At 36.2% G+C, this 24,031-nt stretch overlaps 2 protein-coding genes across 8 annotated transcripts; one reads left to right on the top strand and one right to left on the bottom strand.

Annotated features, from left to right (window-relative positions):
• The first annotated feature begins 1,208 nt into the window (after positions 1-1,208).
• LOC112006948 (uncharacterized) lies at positions 1,209-13,781 on the top strand. 6 transcript variants are annotated; one of them, XM_065778758.1, is made up of 5 exons: positions 1,211-2,288; positions 2,337-2,364; positions 2,437-3,075; positions 13,240-13,436; positions 13,541-13,781. In XM_065778758.1, exons 1-5 carry the CDS (start codon positions 1,300-1,302, stop codon positions 13,665-13,667), a joined length of 1,980 nt encoding a protein of 659 aa, XP_065634830.1. In that variant the 5' UTR covers positions 1,211-1,299; the 3' UTR covers positions 13,668-13,781. The 6 variants fall into 6 exon arrangements, with proteins under 6 accessions (XP_065634831.1, XP_065634832.1, XP_065634830.1 ...); XM_065778755.1 differs by having other exon boundaries at positions 2,337-3,075; XM_065778756.1 differs by having other exon boundaries at positions 1,211-2,364.
• A 5,748-nt stretch (positions 13,782-19,529) lies between these two features.
• On the bottom strand, positions 19,530-23,363 carry LOC112035861 (STOREKEEPER protein-like). Of its 2 annotated transcripts, none has more exons than XM_065778743.1 (2): positions 23,307-23,363; positions 19,530-20,567 (listed from the first exon to the last, which is right to left on the bottom strand). In XM_065778743.1, exons 1-2 carry the CDS (start codon positions 23,351-23,353, stop codon positions 19,694-19,696), a joined length of 921 nt encoding a protein of 306 aa, XP_065634815.1. In that variant the 5' UTR covers positions 23,354-23,363; the 3' UTR covers positions 19,530-19,693. The 2 variants fall into 2 exon arrangements, with proteins under 2 accessions (XP_065634815.1, XP_023924462.2); XM_024068694.2 differs by lacking the exon at positions 23,307-23,363 and adding an exon at positions 20,747-20,894.
• Between the last annotated feature and the right edge of the window lie 668 nt (positions 23,364-24,031).

The following is a 24,031-nucleotide window of genomic DNA, read 5'->3' as shown; positions in this document are numbered from 1 at the left end:
ACCTCATCTTATCATTTTCTTTGACATATTGAACCAAAGATGCATATCTTACATTGGTTTAAATAGGCTTATTTGTTGCATTTTTTATTTGTTAAATTGGATTTTGTGGGATCACAAGGAGTGTACCTGCCTGCCTCAGTTAAATTGGATTTTTGCTCCCATGCCTTGTTGCTTGCTTTGTTGTATATGTTCTCGTTGTTGGTTGTGTAGGGTGAATTGGAAAAGGAGGAAGCTTTATATGTTTTTGGTCGTGCTTTCCTTGGGTTTCTTTGAGAGGTTGGTATGACTGCTGTGGAGAGTTGTTGGTGGTCTCGACCCTCTTAAATTTGTGGGAAAGGAGGGAACTTTTTGTATTTTTGGGCTAGGAAAGGGTTCTGTTTATAGAGTTGAGGAGGGCTGGAATAGTGGTACTTTTTGTATTTGTTATGTTAACTTTTTTTTTTTTTTTTTTTTTGTTTTGTTTTCTATCTCATTTGTCTATATTGAATTGTGCTTAAGAACAACCAATGCTACTGCCCATTGTATCTAGATAAATAAATCACTTTGTTGTATACTGCAAAATATGAGTAGCAAGATAGAGTTACAAAAAGTTGCCCCCTTTTGTAAAATATGTTACTATTTAATTTTATAAAGAACATTTTTCTACCATTAAGTTGGCTTATCAGACTCGGAATATATGTAGTTTGTTTTAAACCTAACCTACATATGTAAAGGGTTTGTGATGTTTCCTTCCTTAGAGGTATAGAGTATGGGTATGTACACTTTACATGAAATTGTAATTTATCTTTACACAAATTTTACTATTAATAGAAAATTATCTGCTGCGATTTTTTTAAGTATGAGCAATGAAAACAAGTTTGAGTAAAAAGTGAAGAAAAAGGTTAATATTTTTAATAATTTGATAATTCAAGAAGAGGGTGTTTGAACCTAACAAATATAATTATAATGTTATATAAATTTTGTAGATATTCTTTGTGTTTTCCCTTGCAATGTGGCTTGAAAAAAAAAATGAAAGAACGCAAACGTGGGTTTTGGAAATGCAGATCCAAACCAGTTGAATGGGTCCAAAACTTCATACATTGACATGAACAGCCCACAATAAAGTGGGCCGGAAATTAAACTATTGTTAGTGGGCTATAGTTGAGGGCGGGAATGAATAAAAAATTGCAACTCACAAACCACAAGAACCAGAAAAAAGAAAAAAAAGAAAAAGAGGAAGATATATATAAATAAATAAATAAATAAGAAAGGGCAGAAGAAGAGGCAAAAAGGACAAAGAGCTTAGTAACATATGTGATTATGTCGTCGGAAACAGAAGAAACGGCGGCGATGGCGTCGTTGGGTATGAAGAAAAGGAAAAAGTATCGGTCTCAGTCTCAGTCTCAGTCTCCGATGATCATGACAACCTCCGCCGTAAGTTCTCTCGATTCCTCTGCATCTCAATTACATACCCATGAGAATGTTTATTCTTCTAGGAAAATCATCAACAACAATAAGCTTGATGTTCCAAATAATAAGAGTGTACAAGTAGAAGAAGAGTCCTTTATTATTGAGAAAAGAAAATCGAATAATAGAGGTAGACGAGGAGGTAAGAATAGGGTTGTGGTGCTTTCTCCTTATTTTGCTAATCAACAACAACGACAGTCGAGTGAGATTGCCAAGGGGAGACGAAAGGATGAAGATCATAAAATGGAGTCCGATTACAGTCCAGTTGAGGGAAGTTTGCAAAATGAGATTTTAAAGCTTGAAGATCTCCTCTCACAATGCACTTACAAGACAAAGGATGATGGTGGCAGGAACGTAGCTGCGGAGGTTGAGAATGGGTTACCAACCATTTATGCTAACTTGAAAGAAGACCAATTGCAATTGCAGCAAACTGGGTTAGAAATTGGAAAGCTTTCTCATTCCAAGCGCAGGAGAAGAAATGAAAAACAGCAAGCAATAGCTCCTGTTCATATTCGAAAGGTCTCCCCTTACTTTGCAAATGAAGGAGGACCCACCATTCGCAACAAAAACACTGTAATATCAAAGCATAGTAGAGGTGACGGTGACCCAAGGAAGGATAAGAAGAGAAAGGATGATAGAATTAGTAAGGAGTGTACCAAGTCTAATGAGATACTGGGGTTTGAGAAAGCCGTTTTAATAGATGAGGATGTAGGTTTAACTGAAGGTTTTGATGGTAATGCCAAGGGGAGAAGAAAGGATAGCAGGCATTACACGCGGGATTTTCACAAAATAGTAGTTAAAGATGAGGAGAGGGAGATGGAGGATGAAGAGCAAAAAATGGAGTTAGATTACAAAATAAAACGTAGGACTAGTCCATTTGAGGGAAGTTTACAAAATGAGGATTTGAAGCTTGAGGATGTTCTGTCACAATACACTTACAGGAGTCATGATATGACAAAGAACGGAAAGAATGGCCAGCATGATGAGGAGCAAGAGAAGAAATGTAGCGAGAAACTTAGTTTCCCATTTGAGATGACAAACAATTCATCCGGTCTACCTGATGATGGTGGCAGGAACTTGGCTGGGAAGGTTGAGAATGAGGCTGTTATATTGCCAAGCATTCATACAAACTTGAAAGCAGAGCAAGTGCCGCAAAATGGGTTAGAAATTGGAAAAGTTTCTCTTTCCAAGTGGAGGAGAAGAAATGAAAAACAGCAAGCAATAGCTCATGTTGAAATTCGAAAGGTCTCCCCTTACTTCTGGAGGTCAACGGGACAGGTGGTAAGAAATGATGGTCATGGTACAAAAAAAAGGAAACCACCAAGACGTTGTGCAAGAACTCATGCTACTTCTGTGAGGGTCTCACCCTACTTCCAAAAGATATCCAAAGAAGAAGAAAATGAAGATGGCCATTTGTTGGAAGGTAGCAATGGATTTAAAAAACCTGTTGCAATTAAGACTGTTCTTTCTTCTTCTGAGAAGCTAGCCGATGCATACCGAAGAAAAAGTCCAGATAACATGTGGAAGCCTCCGCGCACCACACCTGGTCTACTCCAAGAGCGTCATGCCCATGATCCTTGGAGGGTATTGGTGATATGTATGCTTCTAAATCGGACAACTGGTTTTCAGGTATTTCTGGTGTTTTCTGTTGTCTTTTCCAAACTACTAATCAAGTGTTTGTTTAATATGAGCCTTTGGGTCCTCTTAGATATATCAGTGTGTTATTCCCTGAAGCAATAGTTGACTAGTCATAAGTTTTCCATCCTTTGTAGTTTGTAGGAAACATCATAACTTCATTATAGGAAATTTAAGGTGTATGATCAAATTACTTTCTCTTTTATTGGGGACAACAAAACCAGATTAGGGCATGAATGGTAATATGGTTGACTAGGTTATCCAACAAGCTTAACTTATGATTTTCTTGGCTCTTTCCTGCATAATATATCCAAAGGTGTTACCGAACTAGTTTCTACTACTATTCCTTGGGAGGGGGGATTTTTGAAAGTGTGTACTTTTGTCGTGATTACTATTATCATGAATTGATACACTTATTTCTTCAGCGGCTCTATCACTATTATCATGGAAATAGAGCATTATTCTTCACTATTTTTTTGGGAATATCAACTTCTTTTATTGTTTAATTTATGAGTCTTCAGTTTGCCAATGATCTCTAGCTCAATTAGCACCTCTTCCCCTTATGAGTGCTAAGGAGAGGGTGAGGCTGTGGCTCAAGAGCCACCGGATGCCTGTTTAACTTACCAATAAAAAAAAGAAAATAATTACGATTCATCTTTTTGACATTTAGGTTGTTGCCATAATTTGTTGTAGACACTAGACACTTTGTGTATTTTTTCTTTATGGTTGCCCTGCAGTAATGTCAATCGCCATGTTGAGACTTATTTCTAGGTATGAATCTTCCTTGAGAAAGCACTGTTTGTGTTATTTTTTACTGCCATGGTAGTTGGTTGTAGACACTAGACACTTTGTATATTTTTTTTTCTTTAAGGTTGCCTTGCAGTAATGTCAATCACCTTGTTGAGACTTATTTCTAGGTATGAATCTTCACTGAAAAAGCACTGGTGTTATTTTTTACTGCCATGCATTTCCCACCTATCCATATCTTTCAGTTTATGTTCTACGTTTTCCTAATTTGTATGTATGATTTGTTTTGGAATCTATTAGTGTATATTGCTGGCTTTGCAAATCTCTAAGATTGTGTCTTGCATCACAATCCAATATGGTGTTGTGATTATGGAGGCTTGTGTATTTGTCATTGGTAAATAAGGGTCCACTAACATTCGTTGCAGAAAGGTCTGTGACCAAATCGGTTGATGACTGAAGAACTTGACAAAGATTAAGATAGCAAATCATATAGCTGGATCTAGGCATGGTTTATGGCATAGATTTTTGGATTACTAGAAAATAAAGAATAGAATTAGGTTTGTGGATTAGTGACTGAAAAACAAAATCTCAACATTGTGACTGTACTTCTGACTATTCCGTGTCTTATGGGGAAAAGATGTAGTTGTTGCTGTCATAACAGAAGAATTGCACAGTTGGAGGACTGATGGCGCAATCATAACATGGTTATATAAAGGATATTCTCTTTGGAAGCGTAAAGCTAAGGCAAAGCCCAAGAATAATTGTTTATGGTAGTTAATTAGATATTTATATTTTATTTGGTTATTCTAGAGTTAAGGGTATTTAAGTAATTTTACAATTGTTGAGTGTGGGCTATAGTTATAGGACATTGGTTTTATTTTATTAATGAGTCTTATTTAGTTATGGGTCTTTATTATGAGCTTTGGTTTAATTATTAGGTATTATTTTTTACTAGTTAATTTGGTACTCGTATTACTACTAGTACAAGAGTCATATATAATATTGTGCTCAATGCATTCAAAGGAAGTAGAATGAGTTGATTAATAAAATGGAGTGTTTTGAGAAATAGGCACATTGGCCTTTGTTGATTTCTCCTTATCTCTTCTCTATCTTTTCTTCTTCTCTTTCTAAAGTAACTGTTCACTGGCTCATAACTCTAATTTCTCTCTAATTCTTCTTCTTTCCTAACCCTAAACCTACCACAAACACATGTAGACAAATTCCCTAATTTGTCCTACATCAAGGACACTTCTTTTGATAAGTAATAAGTTTTATTGATATAAAAAAGGAGACACCCTAGTACACAGGGAGTGTACAAGGGGTCAACAAATCAAATACAAAAATTGCATGAATCTAGGAAATAAATAAAAGAAGGGAATGATTGTTTTTGCAAAGCAAACAACCAATCCAATAAAGTTCTAAAAAAGAATAACTTAAGGTCCGGAATAGATCTCTCAATATCTTCAAAACATCTACTATTTCTCTCCCTCTAAAGACACCACATTAAGCAATGAGGAACGATGGACCATATATAACCATTTCGATGATGACCAAAGTTATCTTGCCAACACCCTAACAACCCCAAAACAGTATGCGGCATAACCGCAGTTACTCCAAATAAACCCAAAATCACAAACCATAGATCCATAGCAACAAGACAATGAAGGAAGAGATGGTCAACTGATTCACCATTACTCTTGCACATGTAGCACCAATCCAATATCCACACCTTCCTTTTTCGTAAATTATCAATCGTCAAACATTTCCCTAAGGCAGCAGTCCATACAAAGAAAGATACTGTAGAGGGCATCTTCTGCTTCCAAATACTTCTCCAAGGAAAACCGTACATAGTAGGGCCAACTAAAATTCTATAATAATCATTCACCATGAACCCCTTATCTTTGCTAGGAATCCAACACATCTTATCCTCACCAAACCCCCTTATTGAAGAACCATATATGGTTTCCATGAAGCTTGACAAAGCCTCTAATTCCTAAACATGCACACCCCTAAAGAAGCTCACATCCCAAAAAATGACTCCATTGGAGGACTTCATAAGCTTAGCCACACTAGCTTCCTTATTCCTGCAAAATCTGAACAAGTTAGGATAACTAATTGTTAGAGATGATTCTCCACACCAACGGTCTTTCCAAAACTTCACCCTAAACCCATCACCAATATCATACAGAATATGGTGTGAAAAAGAGGGTCATCCCTGATTGATACTCTTTCATAAACCAACACCGTAAGGACCATTAACAGATCTGGTACACTAGGTCCCCCACCCACATCCATATTTCATCTCTATCACTTGTCTCCAAAGGGAATCATTCTCAATCCCAAATCTCCATAACCACTTCCCAAGTAAAGCTTTATTGAAAAGTCTTATCTTCCTTATCCCTAATCCACCCGAAGAAATAGGATCACATACAGTAGCCCATTTAACCAAATGAATTTTAGGTTCATCTGCAAAACCGCCCCATAAGAAATTCCGCTAAAGCTTCTCAATTTGGTTAGCCACACTAGCAGGTATAGGAAATAGAGATAGAAAGTAGGTGGGTAAATTAGTTAGGGTGCTTTTGATTAAAGTGACTCTACCTCCCTTTAATAAATACAAGCGTTTCCAACCCGCCAATTTCCTTTCCATTTTCTCTAGAATCGGATTCCATATAGTCGTATCCTTAAATTTAGCACCCAAAGGAAGACCCAAATATTTCATTGGAAGAGAGCCTTGCTTGCAGCCAAGAACATTTAGCAATAAGTCAATATTATGCACTACTCCAACCGGAACCAATTCAAACTTGCCCAGATTTATCTTTAGTCCCGACCCGACACCGCCTCAAACCAAATAAAAATCATACGGAGAATCAGAATCTATTCTAAATCAGCATCACAAAAAATTAGAGTGTCATCTACAAAAAGGAGATGAGACACTACCAAGGATCTTCCCTTCAAGTTACCCACACTAAATCTTGACATGCGTCCTTCATGAACTGCTTTATCCAACATTCTTCCAAGAGCTTCCATCACCAAAACAAACAACTAAGGAGACAACGGATCACCTTGTCTCAAACTTCTGGAGCTACCAAAAAACCCACAAGGAGAACCATTAATCAAGATAGAGAAGTGGATTGTAGATAGGCAAAAGAAAATCCATTGACTCCACTTGGCAGAGAACCTACTTCTTTCTAACATTTGCAAAAGAAAACTCCAGTTTACATGGTCAAAAGCCTTCTCAACATCCAGTTTACAAATTAGCCCCCGCACCCCAGACTTCAATCTACTGTCAAGACATTCATTAGCAATAAGAACAAGGTCAAGGATATGTCTGTCCCTCACAAAAGCATTCTGAGATGCTGACATTATATCCCCCATAACCATGCAGAGTCAGTTAGCCAAGTCTTTAAAAATAATTTTGTAAACACCCCCCCTCTTATTGAAGAACCATATATGGTTTCCATGAAGCTTGACAAAGCCTCTAATTCCTGAACATGCACACCCCTAAAGAAGCTCACATCCCAAAAAATGACTCCATTGGAGGACTTCATAAGCTTAGCCACACTAGCTTCCTTATTCTTGCAAAATCTGAACAAGTTAGGATAACTAATTGCTAGAGATGATTCTCCACACCAAAGGTCTTTCCAAAACTTCACCCTAGACCCATCACCAATATCATACAGAATATGGTGTGAAAAAGAGGGTCATCCCTGACTGATACTCTTCCATAAACCAACAACGTAAGGACCATTAACAGATCTGGTACACTAGCCCCCCCACCCACATCCATATTTCATCTCTATCACTTGTCTCCAAAGGGCATCATTCTCAATCCCAAATCTCTATAACCACTTCCCAAGTAAAGCTTTATTGAAAAGTCTTATCTTCCTTATCCCTAATCCACCCGAAGAAATAGGATCACATACAGTAGCCCATTTAACCAACTGAATTTTAGGTTCATCTCCAAAACCGCCCCATAAGAAATTCCGCTGAAGCTTCTCAATTTGGTTAGCCACACTAGCAGGTATAGGAAATAGAGATAGAAAGTAGGTGGGTAAATTAGATAGGGTGCTTTTGATTAAAGTGACTCTACCTCCCTTTAATAAATACAAGCGTTTCCAACCCGCCAATTTCCTTTCCATTTTCTCTAGAATCGGATTCCATATAGTCGTATCCTTAAATTTAGCACCCAAAGGAAGACCCAAATATTTCATTGGAAGAGAGCCTTGCTTGTAGCCAAGAACATTTAGCAATAAGTCAATATTATGCACTACTCCAACCGGAACCAATTCAAACTTGCCCAGATTTATCTTTAGTCCCGACACCGCCTCAAACCAAATAAGAATCATACGGAGAATCAGAATCTATTCTAGATCAGCATCGCAAAAAATTAGAGTGTCATCTACAAAAAGGAGATGAGACACTACCAAGGATCTTCCCTCCAAGTTACCCATACTAAATCCTGACATGCGTCCTTCATGAACTGCTTTATCCAACATTCTTCCAAGAGTTTCCATCACCAAAACAAACAACTAAGGAGACAACGGATCACCTTGTCTCAAACCTCTGGAGCTACCAAAAAACCCACAAGGAGAACCATTAATCAAGATAGAGAAGCGGATTGTAGATAGGCAAAAGAAAATCCATTGACTCCACTTGGCAGAGAACCCACTTCTTTCTAACATTTGCAAAAGAAAACTCCAGTTTACATGGTCAAAAGCCTTCTCAACATCCAGTTTACAAATCAGCCCCTGCACCTCAGACTTCAATCTACTGTCAAGACATTCATTAGCAATAAGAACAGGGTCAAGGATATGTTTGTCCCTCACAAAAGCATTCTGAGATGCTGACATTATATCCCCCATAACCATGCAGAGTCAGTTAGCCAAGACTTTAAAAATAATTTTGTAAACCCCTCCAACAAGACTAATGGGCCGAAAATCCCTAATCTCACTTGCTGCATGTTTTTTAGGGATGAGAGTAATAAAAGTAGCGTTTAAGCTTTTCTCAAACTGACCTTTAGCAAAAAAAGTGATGAAATACAGCCATAAGATCAGGTTTGACAATCCCCCAGCAAGTTTGAAAAAAAAGCCATTGGGAAGCCATCTAGTCCAGGAGATTTATCACCATGAAAACTCTGAACAACATCAAAGATTTCTGCCTCTTCAAAAGGTCTCTCTAACTAGTCCGCATTACCACCGGATATCATTGGAAAAACTAACATCTGGGAAAGGTTGAACAACTTGTTGCTCAGAATACAAATTCATGAAGAATTGAGTAATGGAATCAGCAATCATACCCTGATCAGAAGACAAGGTACCATTAATCATTAGGCTTTCAATACCATTATTTTTCAGTTAGAATTAGCCATTCTATGAAAGAATCTGGAATTGGCATCCCCTTCCTTCAAATGCAACACCCTAAACTTTTGTCTCCAACTAATCTCTTCTGAAAGAGTCAACTTTTCAATATCTGAATGGAGATTAACTTATTCTAACTTCTCCTCAGCTGTTAATCTATGGGTCTCCTCTTTAACATCTAAAACATTCAACTCGCTCCAAAGGTCCTGCTTCTAATATGTTACACTGCCAAACTCCGTCTCATTCCACTTTTTTAAATCCAACTTCAAGGCAGCCAACTTCTTAGCTAGTATAAAACTTGGGGTTCCTTGGAACAAATAGGATGCCCACCACGTCTTCACTTTATTGACAAAATTATCTACCCTCTACCACATATTTTCAAAACGAAAAGGAATTCTACCTCGTCGCTGACTTCCACCCTCCAACAAAATAGGAAAATGGTCTGTAAGTACTCTAGACATCATTTTTTGTGTAAACCATGTGAAGTGATCTGCCAATAGCGGGGAGAAAAGAAACTGATCTAGTCGAGAAGCTGATGATGTATTGGACCAAGTATAAAGGCCCCCTACCATGGGTATATCCATCAAACCATGAAGAAAGATAAAGTCAAAGAATCCATACATGGCCCGAGAATAACTAGCAACCCCCAATCGCTTTGATGGGAAACGGATTATATTAAAGTCACCTCCTAAGCACCATGGCAAATCCCACCAACTGATCAGCCCAGTTAGTTCCTCCCACATCAACCTACGCCTTTTGTTCAAATTTGGCCCATATACACCTGTAAAAGCCCACTTAAATTGGTCACCAATATTTTTAAACTTGCATGAAACCGAAAATTGCCCCACCACTTCCTCCTCCTTTTCCACAATCCGTCTATCCCACATCAATAAAATAGCTCCAGAAACACCTTCAGAACCCAGGTATAGCCAATCTACGTATGGACAACTCCATATACTCCGTACAATACCTCTAGTAATCCATTCTAGTTTGGTCTCCTGCAAACACAATATCAGCCTTCCAAGAACGCAAAAAATTACGAATCTGAAGCCTCTTTTCTACTTCATTCAGCCCGCTGACATTCCAGGAGAGTAACTTCAAATTCATTGAGCCACAGAGAGAACCCGATCCCTATTAGTACCACTTCGCCTAGCAGAGGTAGAGCCATAATTAATAGAACTAAACAACCCCTTCAGCTCTCTTAAACCTTTCACCCCCGAGCTTTTTAAGCCACGTGTTTTCTTGTTAACCTCAGCCCTCCGATTTAATTCAACTTCAACAGTTAATAAAAATTCTATTGCTTGATCTTCCAAACCCCCTAGGGATGTTCCAAGGAAACTATCGAAATTATTGAATCTCCTTTGAAACCACTCTGAGAAAGGTTCTTGCCTCTCTGAATTGACCACACCCACAAACCTCTCCTCATCCATAACTGTCTGTTCCACCATAGCTGAAGGAAGGGAGAAAGCAAGCGGTTCAATAGCTAGAGGCTGATCAGCATCCCCCAAGTAGGTATCCAAAACCCAGTCCTCCACCAGCACTTCATCCTCTTCGATAAGAGCCGTTGACATATTCATAGCTTTAGAAGACTCCCACGGAACTAAGGCCAACTTTTTTTACTTCTCCAATACCTCGATAGCTTCACAACATGGCAGAGATATCTGAATCGGAACCGCAACCCTCCTTCCGTCACATAGTTCAAGTACCCACTGCTCCGAATTCCCCCATTTCTTGACTATATTGCCGGAATGCTCCTAAAGAATCAGTTGGAAGTCTCGCTCTAAGCTCTCTTCACTATCTGTGGTACATGCCGACTCATTCTTGGCCTCATTAGAACCAAGAAGCTCAACCTCGACTACATCAGAGGCTTGATTCGAGTCAGTCAGCGCCAATGACTCATATCTGACGTCGTCAACCTTATCGAAGTCGTGAAACTGAGCAGCGGCAACGTCGGAGACCATCGACGACACATCCACCACCACATCGGAACTTCGAACATCTATCGCTAAGGACGTTGAGACCGATGGAAGCGTCGAAGACTTCACTAGAGCTTGGGTCTTTCAAATCGGAAAAGATAAGGAGTTAAGCTATTTTGTTTTGGGCCGCCAGACCAAAGTGGGTTTGGGCTTAGAATTATTTAAATGAGTTGGGTTGAGTTGTTTAACTTTTGAGAGTGCAGTGGGCCTAAAGACTTGCGTGGGCTCAACACTTACTCAATCCACTTCCCGTATGTTGGAGTACTTAACTTCCCACTTACCATTCAGCCCACGCTCCAAACTTAATGATAGTTCTAGCGATAAAGGAATTTTAGTGCCGTTACTAGCATTGTCTTTAATCTCACGCATGATTTCAGCCCTAGGTACCGTTCTTTCCTTCCCAACTCCCCTATCACACGAATCATGGTACTGATTGCTCAAGCAGGGTTTGTTTGAATTTTGAATACTGGGCATTAATTGCTTTCCTTTTTTGCTTCCACTGTCATCTTTCTGATCACCATCCACCGTTGCCGACAAAAAGGATTTTTGTTGCCTGATCTGTTGCCCTGTCAGGTTCAAAGCAGATTGAGATGGCGGTTTGACAGTAAGAGTGTCGGGAGCAATAGCCTTGTGTAGATGAAATCCAAATCCTCTCCACCCACTACCCAGCTTTCCTTCCGTCTCAATGATGGAACCCTTCCGACGCCCATGAACAAGTTCAGAAATCATAAGAAAGCTTCCATGTGCATTGGAACCCAGTTGCAAAATAAAAACCTTACTACCATCCCTAAAGGTTCTTGCAAAGTTTCCAGGAGGTATATTTGACATCAGATCCTCCACATGAGTTAGCAAACGTTTAGCACTCTCTTTACCCATGAAAACTGACCGGAGAGAATCCTTATTTCTTTCATATATATGTAACATATAATAAGTACCTCCCTCCTCAACCAAAAATTCAAATGTCTTGGTCTCGACGAAAAAGAAAATGGAACCACCCATGATAATAGAGAAAAAGAAAAAACCCAAAGAATTTTATGAATAATTCGAGGTAGCCAGGCCTCAAATTTGTGACTAATCCGAGGTAGCCAGGCCTCTAATTTGTGATCTCATAATCATCAATCTCCAAGCCAAAGTAGGTTTTTGGACAAGTTTTGCTTATGTGACATTTTGTTTTGCATTTTTCTACATCAAGGACACTTTGTTAGTTATAGCAAATATAGATGTTTCACTTTCATCCTTATGAGCACTGGTAGATGCAGCATTCATCTGGATTCAGTTGGGTCACATTGGATTTGGTTGATTGAATGGTTGCCTGTTTTGAGCTTTAAACATTCTTAATTAAGCTGCCTGTTTTTATCATTTTACTAATTATCATAATTGTTGATTCTATAGTCTGGATCCTTTGTTTGTTACAATACATCACAAAATCATTAATTTTGTTTAAAAAGTAAAAAAGAAAGTTGTATGAACAAATATGAGTTCTGTTTTTTAGTTTGTTCAATTTGGCTTGGCCTCAGGTGCTGGGTTTAGTTCCACGGGATCCTTGGTCTGGTTTTGGGTGTAATTTGAGAAAGCTACCTAGTTTATACCATCCCAAACTAAGGTGCACATTACATTGTTTCAACATTGGTGTTTGCATATTGGCTAAACAACCCAGTAAATCTTTTTGAAGTCTCTTAATAGATTATAATGATTTTTATGTTTCTCTTCACATGATGGAAAATATTCTACAAATTGATGGTTTCTCTTAGAAGAGGTCTTTGTATCTATGTGTGTGGGTCTTAGTGTCCGTTTTGGAACAGCTTATTTAATTGAGAGTGAAAACTTTTTGCTGAAAGTACCGTAGAAAAAAGCTAAAAGCTAGCTGAATAATACAGTGAGACCCATTAATAGTACCGAAAAGTGCAATGAAATCTATGAATAGTAGCAAAGTAAGCTAAAAACACTAATAAGCTGTAGCTTTCATCACTTCCCAAACACACTCTTAATGGATCTCTTGACATTTTGTATAGATTGATAGTTGTTCTTAGCACCTGGTTATAAATGATTTGCTTAAATGCATATGTTTCTCCTTACAGGCTAGAAGGGTTATATCGAATCTCTTTACTCTTTGTCCTGATGCAAAGACAGCAACTGAGGTTGCCAAAGAGGAAATAGAAAAGATTATAAAAACTCTAGGTCTACAAAAGAAGAGGGCTTCGATGATACAACGCTTGTCTCGGGAGTATATGGGGGAAAGCTGGACCCATGTGACTCAGCTGCATGGGGTTGGCAAGTAAATTGACTACACTTTCATCCTTTTTCTTTTAGTTAAGAATCCTACCTAGAAGTTTGATTATATCTTAATGGAAACTGAATTCTTTTTTGTCTTTGGGCTAGGTATGCAGCTGATGCGTACGCAATATTTTGTACAGGAAAGTGGGACCAGGTAAGGCCTAATGATCATATGCTAAATCATTATTGGAAATTTCTCAAAGATAGAGAGAGAAAGAGAGGACTGATCTGATAGTTGAAGGGTTTTATGCATAGACAAGGTAGGCATGCTTCACAGGTTCCACTTTTGTAATATTACTAATTTTGGGAACCTTATTTTTATAAGCAGAAGGCCATGTTTGTATCACTTGCTACTCCACTTGTGTTACTTAAGTTGGCTGTGCTTTAATACGTTCCCAGACCTAGTGCTTTTTTTTTTTTTTTTTAGTCGGGGTAAGGGAATTTAAAGCCTAGACATCTCCATTGTAAACACCAAGAGTACCCAGACCACAGTGTTTACAATGTAGAAGAANATATATATTATATTAATTTGAAATACAATTTCAGAATTCAAATTGGATCAAATTTATTTTTAATTGTAGTTTAGTTTTGTGCTATGTATCCAATTTAATTTTTTAAATTTTGGTGTCAAGTTAACTCTATTCATAATACTCAATGTGGAAACCGAGATGAACATCTTATCAACATAATTGTTAATATTTTTGTGGTTATTACCCAATAATGGGGAATAAGGGATTTGAACCTAATTCTTTTTTAATACCCATCAAAATAATTTCAACTCAAACAAATGACGTTGGATTTAAACAAGTGAGATCTTGCAAAGAGCATCACACGAAAAATTTGAGGGGCAACGAGCAAGAAACTGTCAATTCATGCATTTACCTAAGAACATGAAGTCTAGGATGTGGTTGTGGTGGTAGTGAAAGGTGGTGTTGAGTAAAGAGCTGATAATGAATTGAAAAACCACGCCTAACCGCTCAATAAAATTTTGGTTTACATCACTGGGCAAAGATGTTAACCTCTTTAAAAATTCAAAACGAAGGCAATATAATTGCTTCTCCCAACTTTGCATAGAAATAGCAGTGTGCTAGCATTAAAAGTACCCCAATTCAATAACCAAACAAAGAGAGTGACAACAGAAGTATATTTAGCAAACCTAGTTTTTGTTCCATCCTGACATCGTTTAAATATGGTCTCTGATGCTTATTCTCTCACATCAATGCTATTTTAGTCAGTCTTTGCTGAGACTCTTTGTAAAGGATGATACGGAAAATACTTACTCAGTAAAGATATAATGACTATTACATAAATTACCCAGCTAAGATGCATCCTTTAATAATATGAGGTTCCAGGTCAATGGTAAATACCATATGACCTTGGTCTATGATATTAGCCATAGGTGCATAGGTGAGAGCCGAGGAGATGCCTCCATTTAATATATATATATATATATTTGATTAGTAATAAAGATTTATTGATATAAAAAATGAGAATCCCAAGTCCATAGGGAGTATACAGGGGTGTACAAATCAAATACAAAAATTACATAAATCAAGTAAATTCAAAGTTGAAGAAAAGGAATGGTCTCCACACTGACAACCAATCCAATAAGGTTCTAAAAAACAAATAACTTGAGATCAAACATAGAACACTCACTATCTTCAAAACACCTACTATTTCTTTCCTTCCCAATACACCACATCAACAATCCATATATATCCATTATGATGGTGACCAAATCGACCTTGCCAGCAAGCAAGAAGCTCAACAGCAGACTTTGGCACAACCCAACATATTCCAAATAAACCGAAAACCATAGCCTCCATTTAATATATACTAACCACATATATCTCCAGGGTGATACTTTAAGTAGCTTTAATCACTTCTAATTTGTTATGAATTTATTCTCATTCTTTTGAATATGCAGTAAAACTGGGCAGATGAGGGAAAAAGTAATAACCCATAATGTCTGTAATCCTGGATGGTGCAAGAAAAAACTACTTAAGTTTTCTTGACACAATATATTAATTGTTATGATTTACAGAACATAATGACAAACCTTGATTCTTTTTTGACAAGTAACAAAAAATTTTATTAATAAAAACAAAACTAAATACACCAGGGGTGTACTCAGAGAAAAAGCTTTGGACCCAAGGTGTTAAGTAGTAATTTTTAGGTTTACTTTTGTTGTCTACAATAGTATTTAACTTCCTTATTTCATAGACAAAGGCTTCTGTCTACTTAAAGTAACCATTTCAAAAGAATCAAACGGACAACAGCAAAACAAGAAAGGAAAATAAAAATGCAGCTTATTAAAGTCAGCTTCTCACAGATTAAAAACTTGGATAAGGACAACTGCAAGATTTCCTCATTTGATTTCCAGCAGCAAATTCTGATAACAATCCTAAGGGTATCACCCAAAATAAAGTATTGTAAGGCTCAGGAATATTCCTTTAATTTGCTGCCTGCTTCAAGCAACTGCTCCTGCAAATTAAAAACCTTTTGCATGTGAACCAAAACTAGAATGAACAAGTTTTAGCATATAGACAGACGCAAGGCTACTTAGAGGCAAAATTATAAACATTGGCCTGAGGTAAAAATGTCAAGGACCCCCACCTTTGAGAATGGAAATGAAAACCACACAGTCAAGATCAGGTTGGGCTAGATCAGAAGAGGTGGTGGCAAAGTTAGAAGCTCTGATGAGCCTTATAAGTTATGACATCAACCAAGGGCACTACCAGGGATATTTTCAAACATCTTCATCAGTAATGGTTTGTCAACCAATCTTTTTTCAACTTGCATAAGTATAGCAGACCAGAGTAGATTATTCACAACACAAGGACTTCAGACAAGGCCCTTCCCACGTACAACCAAAAAAATAAAAGTGTTATAAGAAATAAGAGCACCACTAAATACAATTAAAACATATTCATATTTGCTATTTAAAGCATACAAAAAATTTAAAAGACCATTAAACATAATGAAAATAACTTACTTTAAAGTTAATTGACACTTATCACTTAAAACGTAATCATACTAATCAAATCCAAGAAGAACTTGTAATCCCTCAACCATGATAAATGAAGACTAAATCAAACCAAAAATAAAAGGGAAAATACTATAATTTAAAATATTGATAGTAAAGGTATATTTCTGATTTCTAACAACTCAAAAATTTGCTTTCGGTTTCTACACTAGTGTGGATTTCACATTGTTCTCCTAGTTGTCATTCAAATGCCTAATTCCAAAGTAATTTGGACTGCTATGGCAAAGCTTTAGCTGCTTTGCCTGGCCAGGAATTCTTGTATGAATGCAGCTCAAAAGTTTTCTCAACAGCGATAACTTTTCTCATTATCTTGAATTCAGATTAGGTGATTTGGTCTTGTCAGCAAAGTTTGAAACTCTATAAATTTATCGGTCCATAACAAATGACATCCACAAAAACAATAACAAAGTCAGCGGCAAGGTTCATTTTGTGACTCCGTTGTCCAATTCCTGGAATTTCTATGATCAAAATAAAACCCTCCTTAGGCAGTTTGTCATCTCTAATGGCCTGTTTGGATGTTTAAAAAAGGAGGGAGAGTAAAGTAGAAGGAAGGAGAGTAATCTAATTACCTTATTTGGAAGTTTTTTAAGGAAGGAGGGGGAGGGGTTTGGAGGGGTTTGGAGGGGTTTGGAGGGGTTTCAACTCCCTCTAACCCCCCATTTTTAATTCCCCCAAATTGGAGAGATTTGGAGGGGGAGTAGAGTACATAAACTATTGACCAAGTAAATTACCTAATTTACCCTTATTATATTAACAAAATTTTACAAGGGGAAGGGCTAATTAGGGCTAATTACTCCCTTCCCCCTTACTAATTTTAAAAACATCCAAACAAGGTGTAACAGTCCACAATAAGTCCAACTGGAGCCTTTAAAAAACACATATACAAAACAACATAACCCACAATAAGCTCCTCTTATTTTCATGGGGAAAATGCATTTTATTTAAAGGAAATGAATTGCCAGCAAAGCCAAACACAACTAGCTTGCTTGAGCTGTCCTTATGTGTTCTGAAAACAAACCATATAAAAGCATAAACCCCAGAAGTTTGTCACTTGTCCAGTTTCTATGAAAAATATAGGATAAGAAAACAAATTTTATTGTTTCTAAGGGAACCCAGTAACTAAGTCTGGAACTACTACTTCATCCCATATTAGTCAAGCATTGCACCCTTTCTACATTAACTTTCCTCAAGTTTCCTTGCAGCCAAACAGAGAAATGGTCACATAAAAGAACAAGTGCACAAAAAAAAAAAGGACAAAGTTTCTGGGAAAAGAAAAGGAAAATCCACATGAGAAATGAAGTAGATAGATAAAAAAATAATAATAATAATAAAAAGAAGAAGTATTACTGTTAAATATTTTCAATTGATAGTAGATAATCCATCAACAACAAATATTATAAGGAAAGAAATCAATAATACTCAACGATTTCCTATCAAAAAATAATAATAATAATAATAATAATAATACTCAACAAGAGCTTACTTGCCACCCGCACACACACCAGGAGTTCTTAACATAATTTCATTTCTAAAATCAAATTGTTTAAATGAAACAAAAAATAATGATCTGAAAGTTTCATATATTGGGATCCCAAACAACAAAAAGCCCTCCACTAAAAAGGTGCCTAATTTTACTATTACAGGCCTGCTATGGTGGACCCTGTACAAAATCAAAAAACCAAAAAGCGAAATTTTCACAGCTTTCTAATCAACCAAACTGAACAAAATCAACAAAATTCATCATAGCCTCAAAGATCCTCAACATTACAACTGAAAAAAATTATTGAATCAATTTTGAGATTTCATAAGGGTTGATGCAGTGAAAAAATAATCAAATGCCTTTTTTTTATAGGCCCTAAAAGAAGGCGACCTCTCTAGGAAAAAGGGCCCAAATTTTCTTCTTTCCATTTGATTTTAAGTGGCATGCATCTATGGAAAATTGTAGTGAACACTATAAATAGAGCAACAAAAGTGCCGAGTTTACCCTCCAACATAATTGAACTAATATGAAGAGTGCACAATCAATTGCACAAACACAGCAATTAGGCAACACTTCATAACACTTGGTCACAAGGACCTAGCAACATAAATTACAATTATTTGCAATTCAACTAATTAAATCACAAGATAATGGAAATAGATAACTATAAAACCAAATATTTGGAACACAATAAAGGAGGTAACATCAAGAGGGCAATCCATGTAAAGAAAGAATTCTTTTAAGCTAGGAACAGAACTTGCCTTTGGGGTAGCAACTTGAAGCTCAAGTGTACTTCCATTTAAGGGTATTTTGAGCCACAAGAATTTTTTGGCAGCTCTCTTTTAGTTGGCCAGGCTATAGAAGTTACTTGAAATCTTTACTGTAATTAGCCCCAACTGATAACATCATGCAAGAGCGTCAAAGGGCCAACAAATTGATAAAGCAGGACAACATAACACACAGCTCTACCTTCAAACATCAGCAATGGTTGGTCAACCAATTGTTTTTCAACTTGCAAGAGTATAGCAGGCCAAAGTAGATTATTCATGAGGATCTTCAAGGCAAGGCCCTTCCCATATAATACAACAAAACATGTCATAATTAGCATAGCACATGATACTTTGGCATGTGAAAGTATTAAATAGTCAAATTCTATAATTAAAAACTTTTAATAAAATGATGATTTACAACGTAAAAGTGTTAAACCAAATATATCCAGATAAATTCCAACACAAAAACGTTTTTTTTTTTTGGTTTGGCCAGGCCATAAAAGTTATTTGATAATTTTACTGCAATGAGCACCAACTGATAACATTATGCAAGAGCCTCAAATGGATAAAGCAGGACACAATAACAAACAGCTAGATACCACAACAATCAGCTCTGCCTCTTCATTCCAGTCCCTAGTCCTAGATAAATCAGAATTAACTCTTTGATCCAAATTGATTTGTCCATTGTCTATTATGCAAGTAACACTTCGTAATGGCAAAAGCAAAATTTAGTTCCATATAAACACATGTAGGAGTTAGCACATATGACTACCACTGATTGCAATGCAAGAGTAGCACTAAATAACAAAAGTTTAAATTAGTTCAGAACTAAATAACAACCGTATCAAGTGCAATTGCTACTATATCTGATCAAACACAGTTCAAAAAAGCAACAAAACATCAAAGTTGAAGATCAAAAGATCACAAAACATTAACTTTCCCTCCATAGTGCCATGAACTAATTAAAGAGAACCCGAGGGCAATTCATCCAATGCCAATTCGTAGAGCTCTCGTTCGAATGCAGCCTGCCTGCGGGTTGTCTCCAATTCTGAAAATTTAAACTCATTCCACTTTTCCTTCAAAGACGTTTTTTTCTTAGTGTCCTTAAAGCAACTCAAACTCAGTCCACGCTTTTCCACAAATGCCTCCATACCATGACCCTCAAAATCAAACTTCAACTTCTTATTAACCACGCATTTGGTTTCACGCGAATCCTTTTGCAAACCCCATATATTTTTAGATAGTTCATACAAATTTTTCTCGTGGAGGTTGGAAAAAGAAAAAGTTTTCCCTTTCTTTTCAAGATTATCCTTAAACTTTTTCTTCAGTTTTCTCACTTTATCAGCCACCTGAAGTCTCGTAACTTTGCAGTGAAAAGTTTTCTTGAACGAGTTATAAAAACTATTCATGTCTGCAGTTGCAGCAACTGGATCAGCACGCTTGTTCTCAGCGTATTTGTACAAGGATTGGAGAAGGTTAAGGTTGTCGTTTTTACTCCACACCATTGTTGTTGTCGTTTTCTTCTTCTTATTCTTGCCATTGTCTTCGGAGTTGAAGTAAGAGTCCTCTATAGCTTCCTTTTTGATTGAGCGCTTACGTGAAGAGTCAAGTTCTTCAGGATGGTATTCAATTTCAGCAGAAGATGGAGATGACATAGCCAGGTACTCATTGAGCTCATCATCGTAACAATACTCATTGGATTTTGCTTCAGCTTTTGCCTCTTCTAATTCTTCTGGTTTAAAGGAGGATTCAGAGGAATTAGGTGACTCTTCATCTTCGTGATAGCTACTATCATTTGAACTGTCATGGTCAGGATCTTGATGATGGGTATCATCGCTGGACAACAAAAATCAAATAAACAGAACAATATATAAGCAAGGTTTCACTAAGACATGCACAAAAATATCAACTTTACATAGAAATTGATTTCTGGTTTTTAAGAATGGGTCAGATTTTACTTTTTTTTTTTTTAAAAAAAAAAAAACACTACAAACCCATAAATCTGAGAACCCCACCATGTTGCTGGCTGCCATTCTTCTTCTTCTCTTCTCCATTTCTTCATCTTCTTCTTCTTTCTCTCTTCTCCCATTCTTCTTCTCCCTCTTTTTCTTCTTTTTACTCTTTTAATTTTTTAGTTTCTACTGTCTTCTTTTAGAGTCTAGTTTTTTTTTTTTTTTTTTTTTAATACTAAGTACTTTAGTTTCTTTTTCTTTTTTTTTTTTTTTTTTTTTTTTTTATATTTTTATATTTGGGAAGTACTTTAGTTTTGAGAGCGCAGAGTGTAGTCCTCTTTAAGGTTTCAGTTAAGCCAAACGTTATTTAGCTTTGAAAAAAAAAACCCCGAGTGTCAGTCCTAGGTAACGTCTAGATTCAATGGTATATAATATTATAATATATATATATATATTAATGAATACTAAAAAATGTATTATTATTAGAAAAGTGTTATGTTTATAATATTTTTACACCAAATTATAAGTTCAAAGTTGTTATTAGTTGATTCTCAAAAAAAAAAAAAAAAATTGTTATTAGTTTTAATTTGAACTTACTACTTTTTTTTTAGCCCACTTATATTAACCCATCACTTAGAATTTGTTGTAAAAATATTGTAAACATATCATTTATAAATTTTATTTAAAATCTATATATTAATTAAAATATTAATAACTTTTTTCCATCCAATAAGTGTTTCAACTCTCACATTTATTGTACTTTTTACAATTATCCAAAATGTGAATTTTATATGTAGAAAAATTATAATAAATGTTTTTTTAATCCCACTTTATTTAATTTTTTTAGAAAAATTAAATTAAATTCATTATTTTATATAATAATAACACTTCTTTAATTGATACTTTTATGTTAAATGTGTGTGTGTGTGTGTGTGTGTTTTTTTTTTTTTTTTTAGGAATTCCTAAACATTCTAAAACAGTACGCTGAAACAGGTCGATACTGAAATATTGCGTTTCACTAAACAAACCAAAAACGAGGTCCAGAACAAAATTAATAACGTTGGTTTAAAATGAACTAGATTGAATGGATCTAGTTTTCTCGCAGGCTAGGAACAAGGAAAAAAAAAAAGTAAAAAAAAGGTTTAAAAAAAAAAATGTGAGAGTTGAAACATCCATTTACTTAGTTTGCTAAGTGATAGATGTCAAAAAAATTAAGAGGGGAATTTAAGTAATAATACCTAAAGAACTGTGTCTAAGTTTTGCCCTATAAAAAAATAGTTGTGTTTTCACTTATAATTTATTTATCATACACACCAACCTTTAAGGTAAAAATAGCATTGTAAAGAGACAACTTGTAACAATACGTGGAAGATGAAATATTTTATTGGTTAAAGATGTTCAAATTTCTCAGCTCCCAATTATTAATATATAGAAAAAAAATGCATTATTTATGTGGGGTCAAAGAATTTGGCAACTCTAGCCCATTTTATACTAAACCCAAGGCCCATGCTGAAGAGGAAGAAATGTCCGAGGACGAACAAAGAAAGTCCAAATTGCCAATAAACGTCGCCGAGGACAATCCTGTTCTCGGCCAACCGAGATCATAGAAGGGAAGAGCGGCATGCCATCAAAGGCATTCTCCTAGAGCATCCCAAGAAGAAGGACAAGTACAATGGGCCAGCCATGGGAGCATGGTGGAGGAGCAATTCAAGGAGAAACTATCACCTCCGCATTAAATGCCCACAACTAATGTTCTGGCTACATTAATGAGGAAATGACCCCTGAATAGTACTACCTTGGTTGCTGCAACTCATAGAAGGTTTGGGAAGGCGGCTGATGGGACAAGCACTAGAGTAGTGACCTGCATGGTCAACAAATAGAGGGGCAAGATCAACTGAAAGGGGATATATAATGTAAGAGATCTTCCAGGAAAATGGGATCGGGAATTAGAAACAGAAAACACAGTAGCTATTTGTATCATCTTTGAAACCTTTGTAACGGAGCACTGAAGAAATAATAACTACAAGCTCCTCAAACGAGGGCCGAGTACAGAATTTCATACTTTAGTTCACGTCCTTGTTATTCAAATCAGCCCATAACCATGTCTCGTTGTTGTAACCCTCACTAAGGCCTAGTTCTTAAACTCATTCTCTATAAATTTATTGTATTGTGCTAGTTGGGCTTGAGTTCACTTATCTAATAGTAAAAGTGCTCAAACCCAGCCCCTACAATTTATATTTTTGCTTTTTTTAAATAAATAACAAATTCTATATATTATTTTATTAGTTAATGTGGGTTATGGATGGAATGACTAACTGTGACAACAACTAAGAACTTACATGACCAAAATGATAAAAATAAAATTTACAAGACCAACATAACAATGGACCAAATTTAAATGTCCTAATTTGTAGTTTTGCCAAATTTTAACTATTTGGTATTTTTCCAATTCACTAGGAAATATTTAATTTGGTGGAAATATAAATAAGTCTAGGGATACATCTTTTTAAACAATTTGCTATCTCAATAAGTTGTGGAATAAGTTGTGTCCCTAACAAAATTGGTCTTTTTTTTTTTTTAAAAAAAAAAAAACACTACAAACCCATAAATCTGAGAACCCCACCATGTGGCTGGCTGCCATTCTTCTTCTTCTCTTCTCCATTTCTTCATCTTCTTCTTCTTTCTCTCTTCTCCCATAAATCTGAGAACCCCACCATGTGGCTGGATGGAATGACTAACTGTGACAACAACTAAGAACTTACATGACCAAAATGATAAAAATAAAATTTACAAGACCAACATAACAATGGACCAAATTTAAATGTCCTAATTTGTAGTTTTGCCAAATTTTAACTATTTGGTATTTTTCCAATTCACTAGGAAATATTTAATTTGGTGGAAATATAAATAAGTCTAGGGATACATCTTTTTAAACAATTTGCTATCTCAATAAGTTGTGGAATAAGTTGTGTCCCTAACAAAATTGGTGGAAATATATTTGCGGGGACGTAGAGCCGAATATATATTGGGCCTTGAGTCTTGTCTAAGGAGGCACAGTGATCCGAGAATAGATCAATAGTGAGAAAGGAGTAATATTTTGAACTTCAGGAGCAAACTATGGTTGTAGAGATTGTAAGAGGTAGGCCAAGGAGGAGTATCTCCTCAGCTAAACATAGGAGGGGTCAAAAGGTGAGTTCTATTATCCAATGTGACGTTCCAAAAAAATTCTGTTGATAAAGATATGCACTGTGAACGTACAAGATAAAATGAGAGCTGAGAAATATCCAAGAAAAACCTGCTACCACCGCATTGAATGCTCTGCAGCTAACTCTCTGGCCACATTTATGT

Source organism: Quercus suber, unplaced genomic scaffold (genome assembly GCF_002906115.3).
Source record: "Quercus suber isolate HL8 unplaced genomic scaffold, Cork oak 2.0 scaffold_190, whole genome shotgun sequence".
NCBI classification, from domain to species: Eukaryota; Viridiplantae; Streptophyta; class Magnoliopsida; order Fagales; family Fagaceae; genus Quercus; species Quercus suber.
Note: the sequence above shows the minus strand (reverse complement) of the source record. Positions and strands in the feature narration are given on the sequence as shown.

Bases quoted from the DNA above. Each gene is read 5' to 3' on its own strand.
- LOC112035861 (XM_024068694.2), bottom strand. From the start codon at position 20,820: ATGGGAGAAGAGAGAAAGAAGAAGAAGATGAAGAAATGGAGAAGAGAA. The intron at 20,568-20,746 runs GTGGGGTTCTCA...TTTGTTGTCCAG, and splicing joins GAATGGCAGCCAGCAACATG to CGATGATACCCATCATCAAG.
- LOC112006948 (XM_024039269.2), top strand. From the start codon at position 1,300: ATGTCGTCGGAAACAGAAGAAACGGCGGCGATGGCGTCGTTGGGTATG. The intron at 3,076-13,239 runs GTATTTCTGGTG...TTCTCCTTACAG, and splicing joins ATCGGACAACTGGTTTTCAG to GCTAGAAGGGTTATATCGAA. The intron at 13,437-13,540 runs GTAAATTGACTA...TCTTTGGGCTAG, and splicing joins CAGCTGCATGGGGTTGGCAA to GTATGCAGCTGATGCGTACG.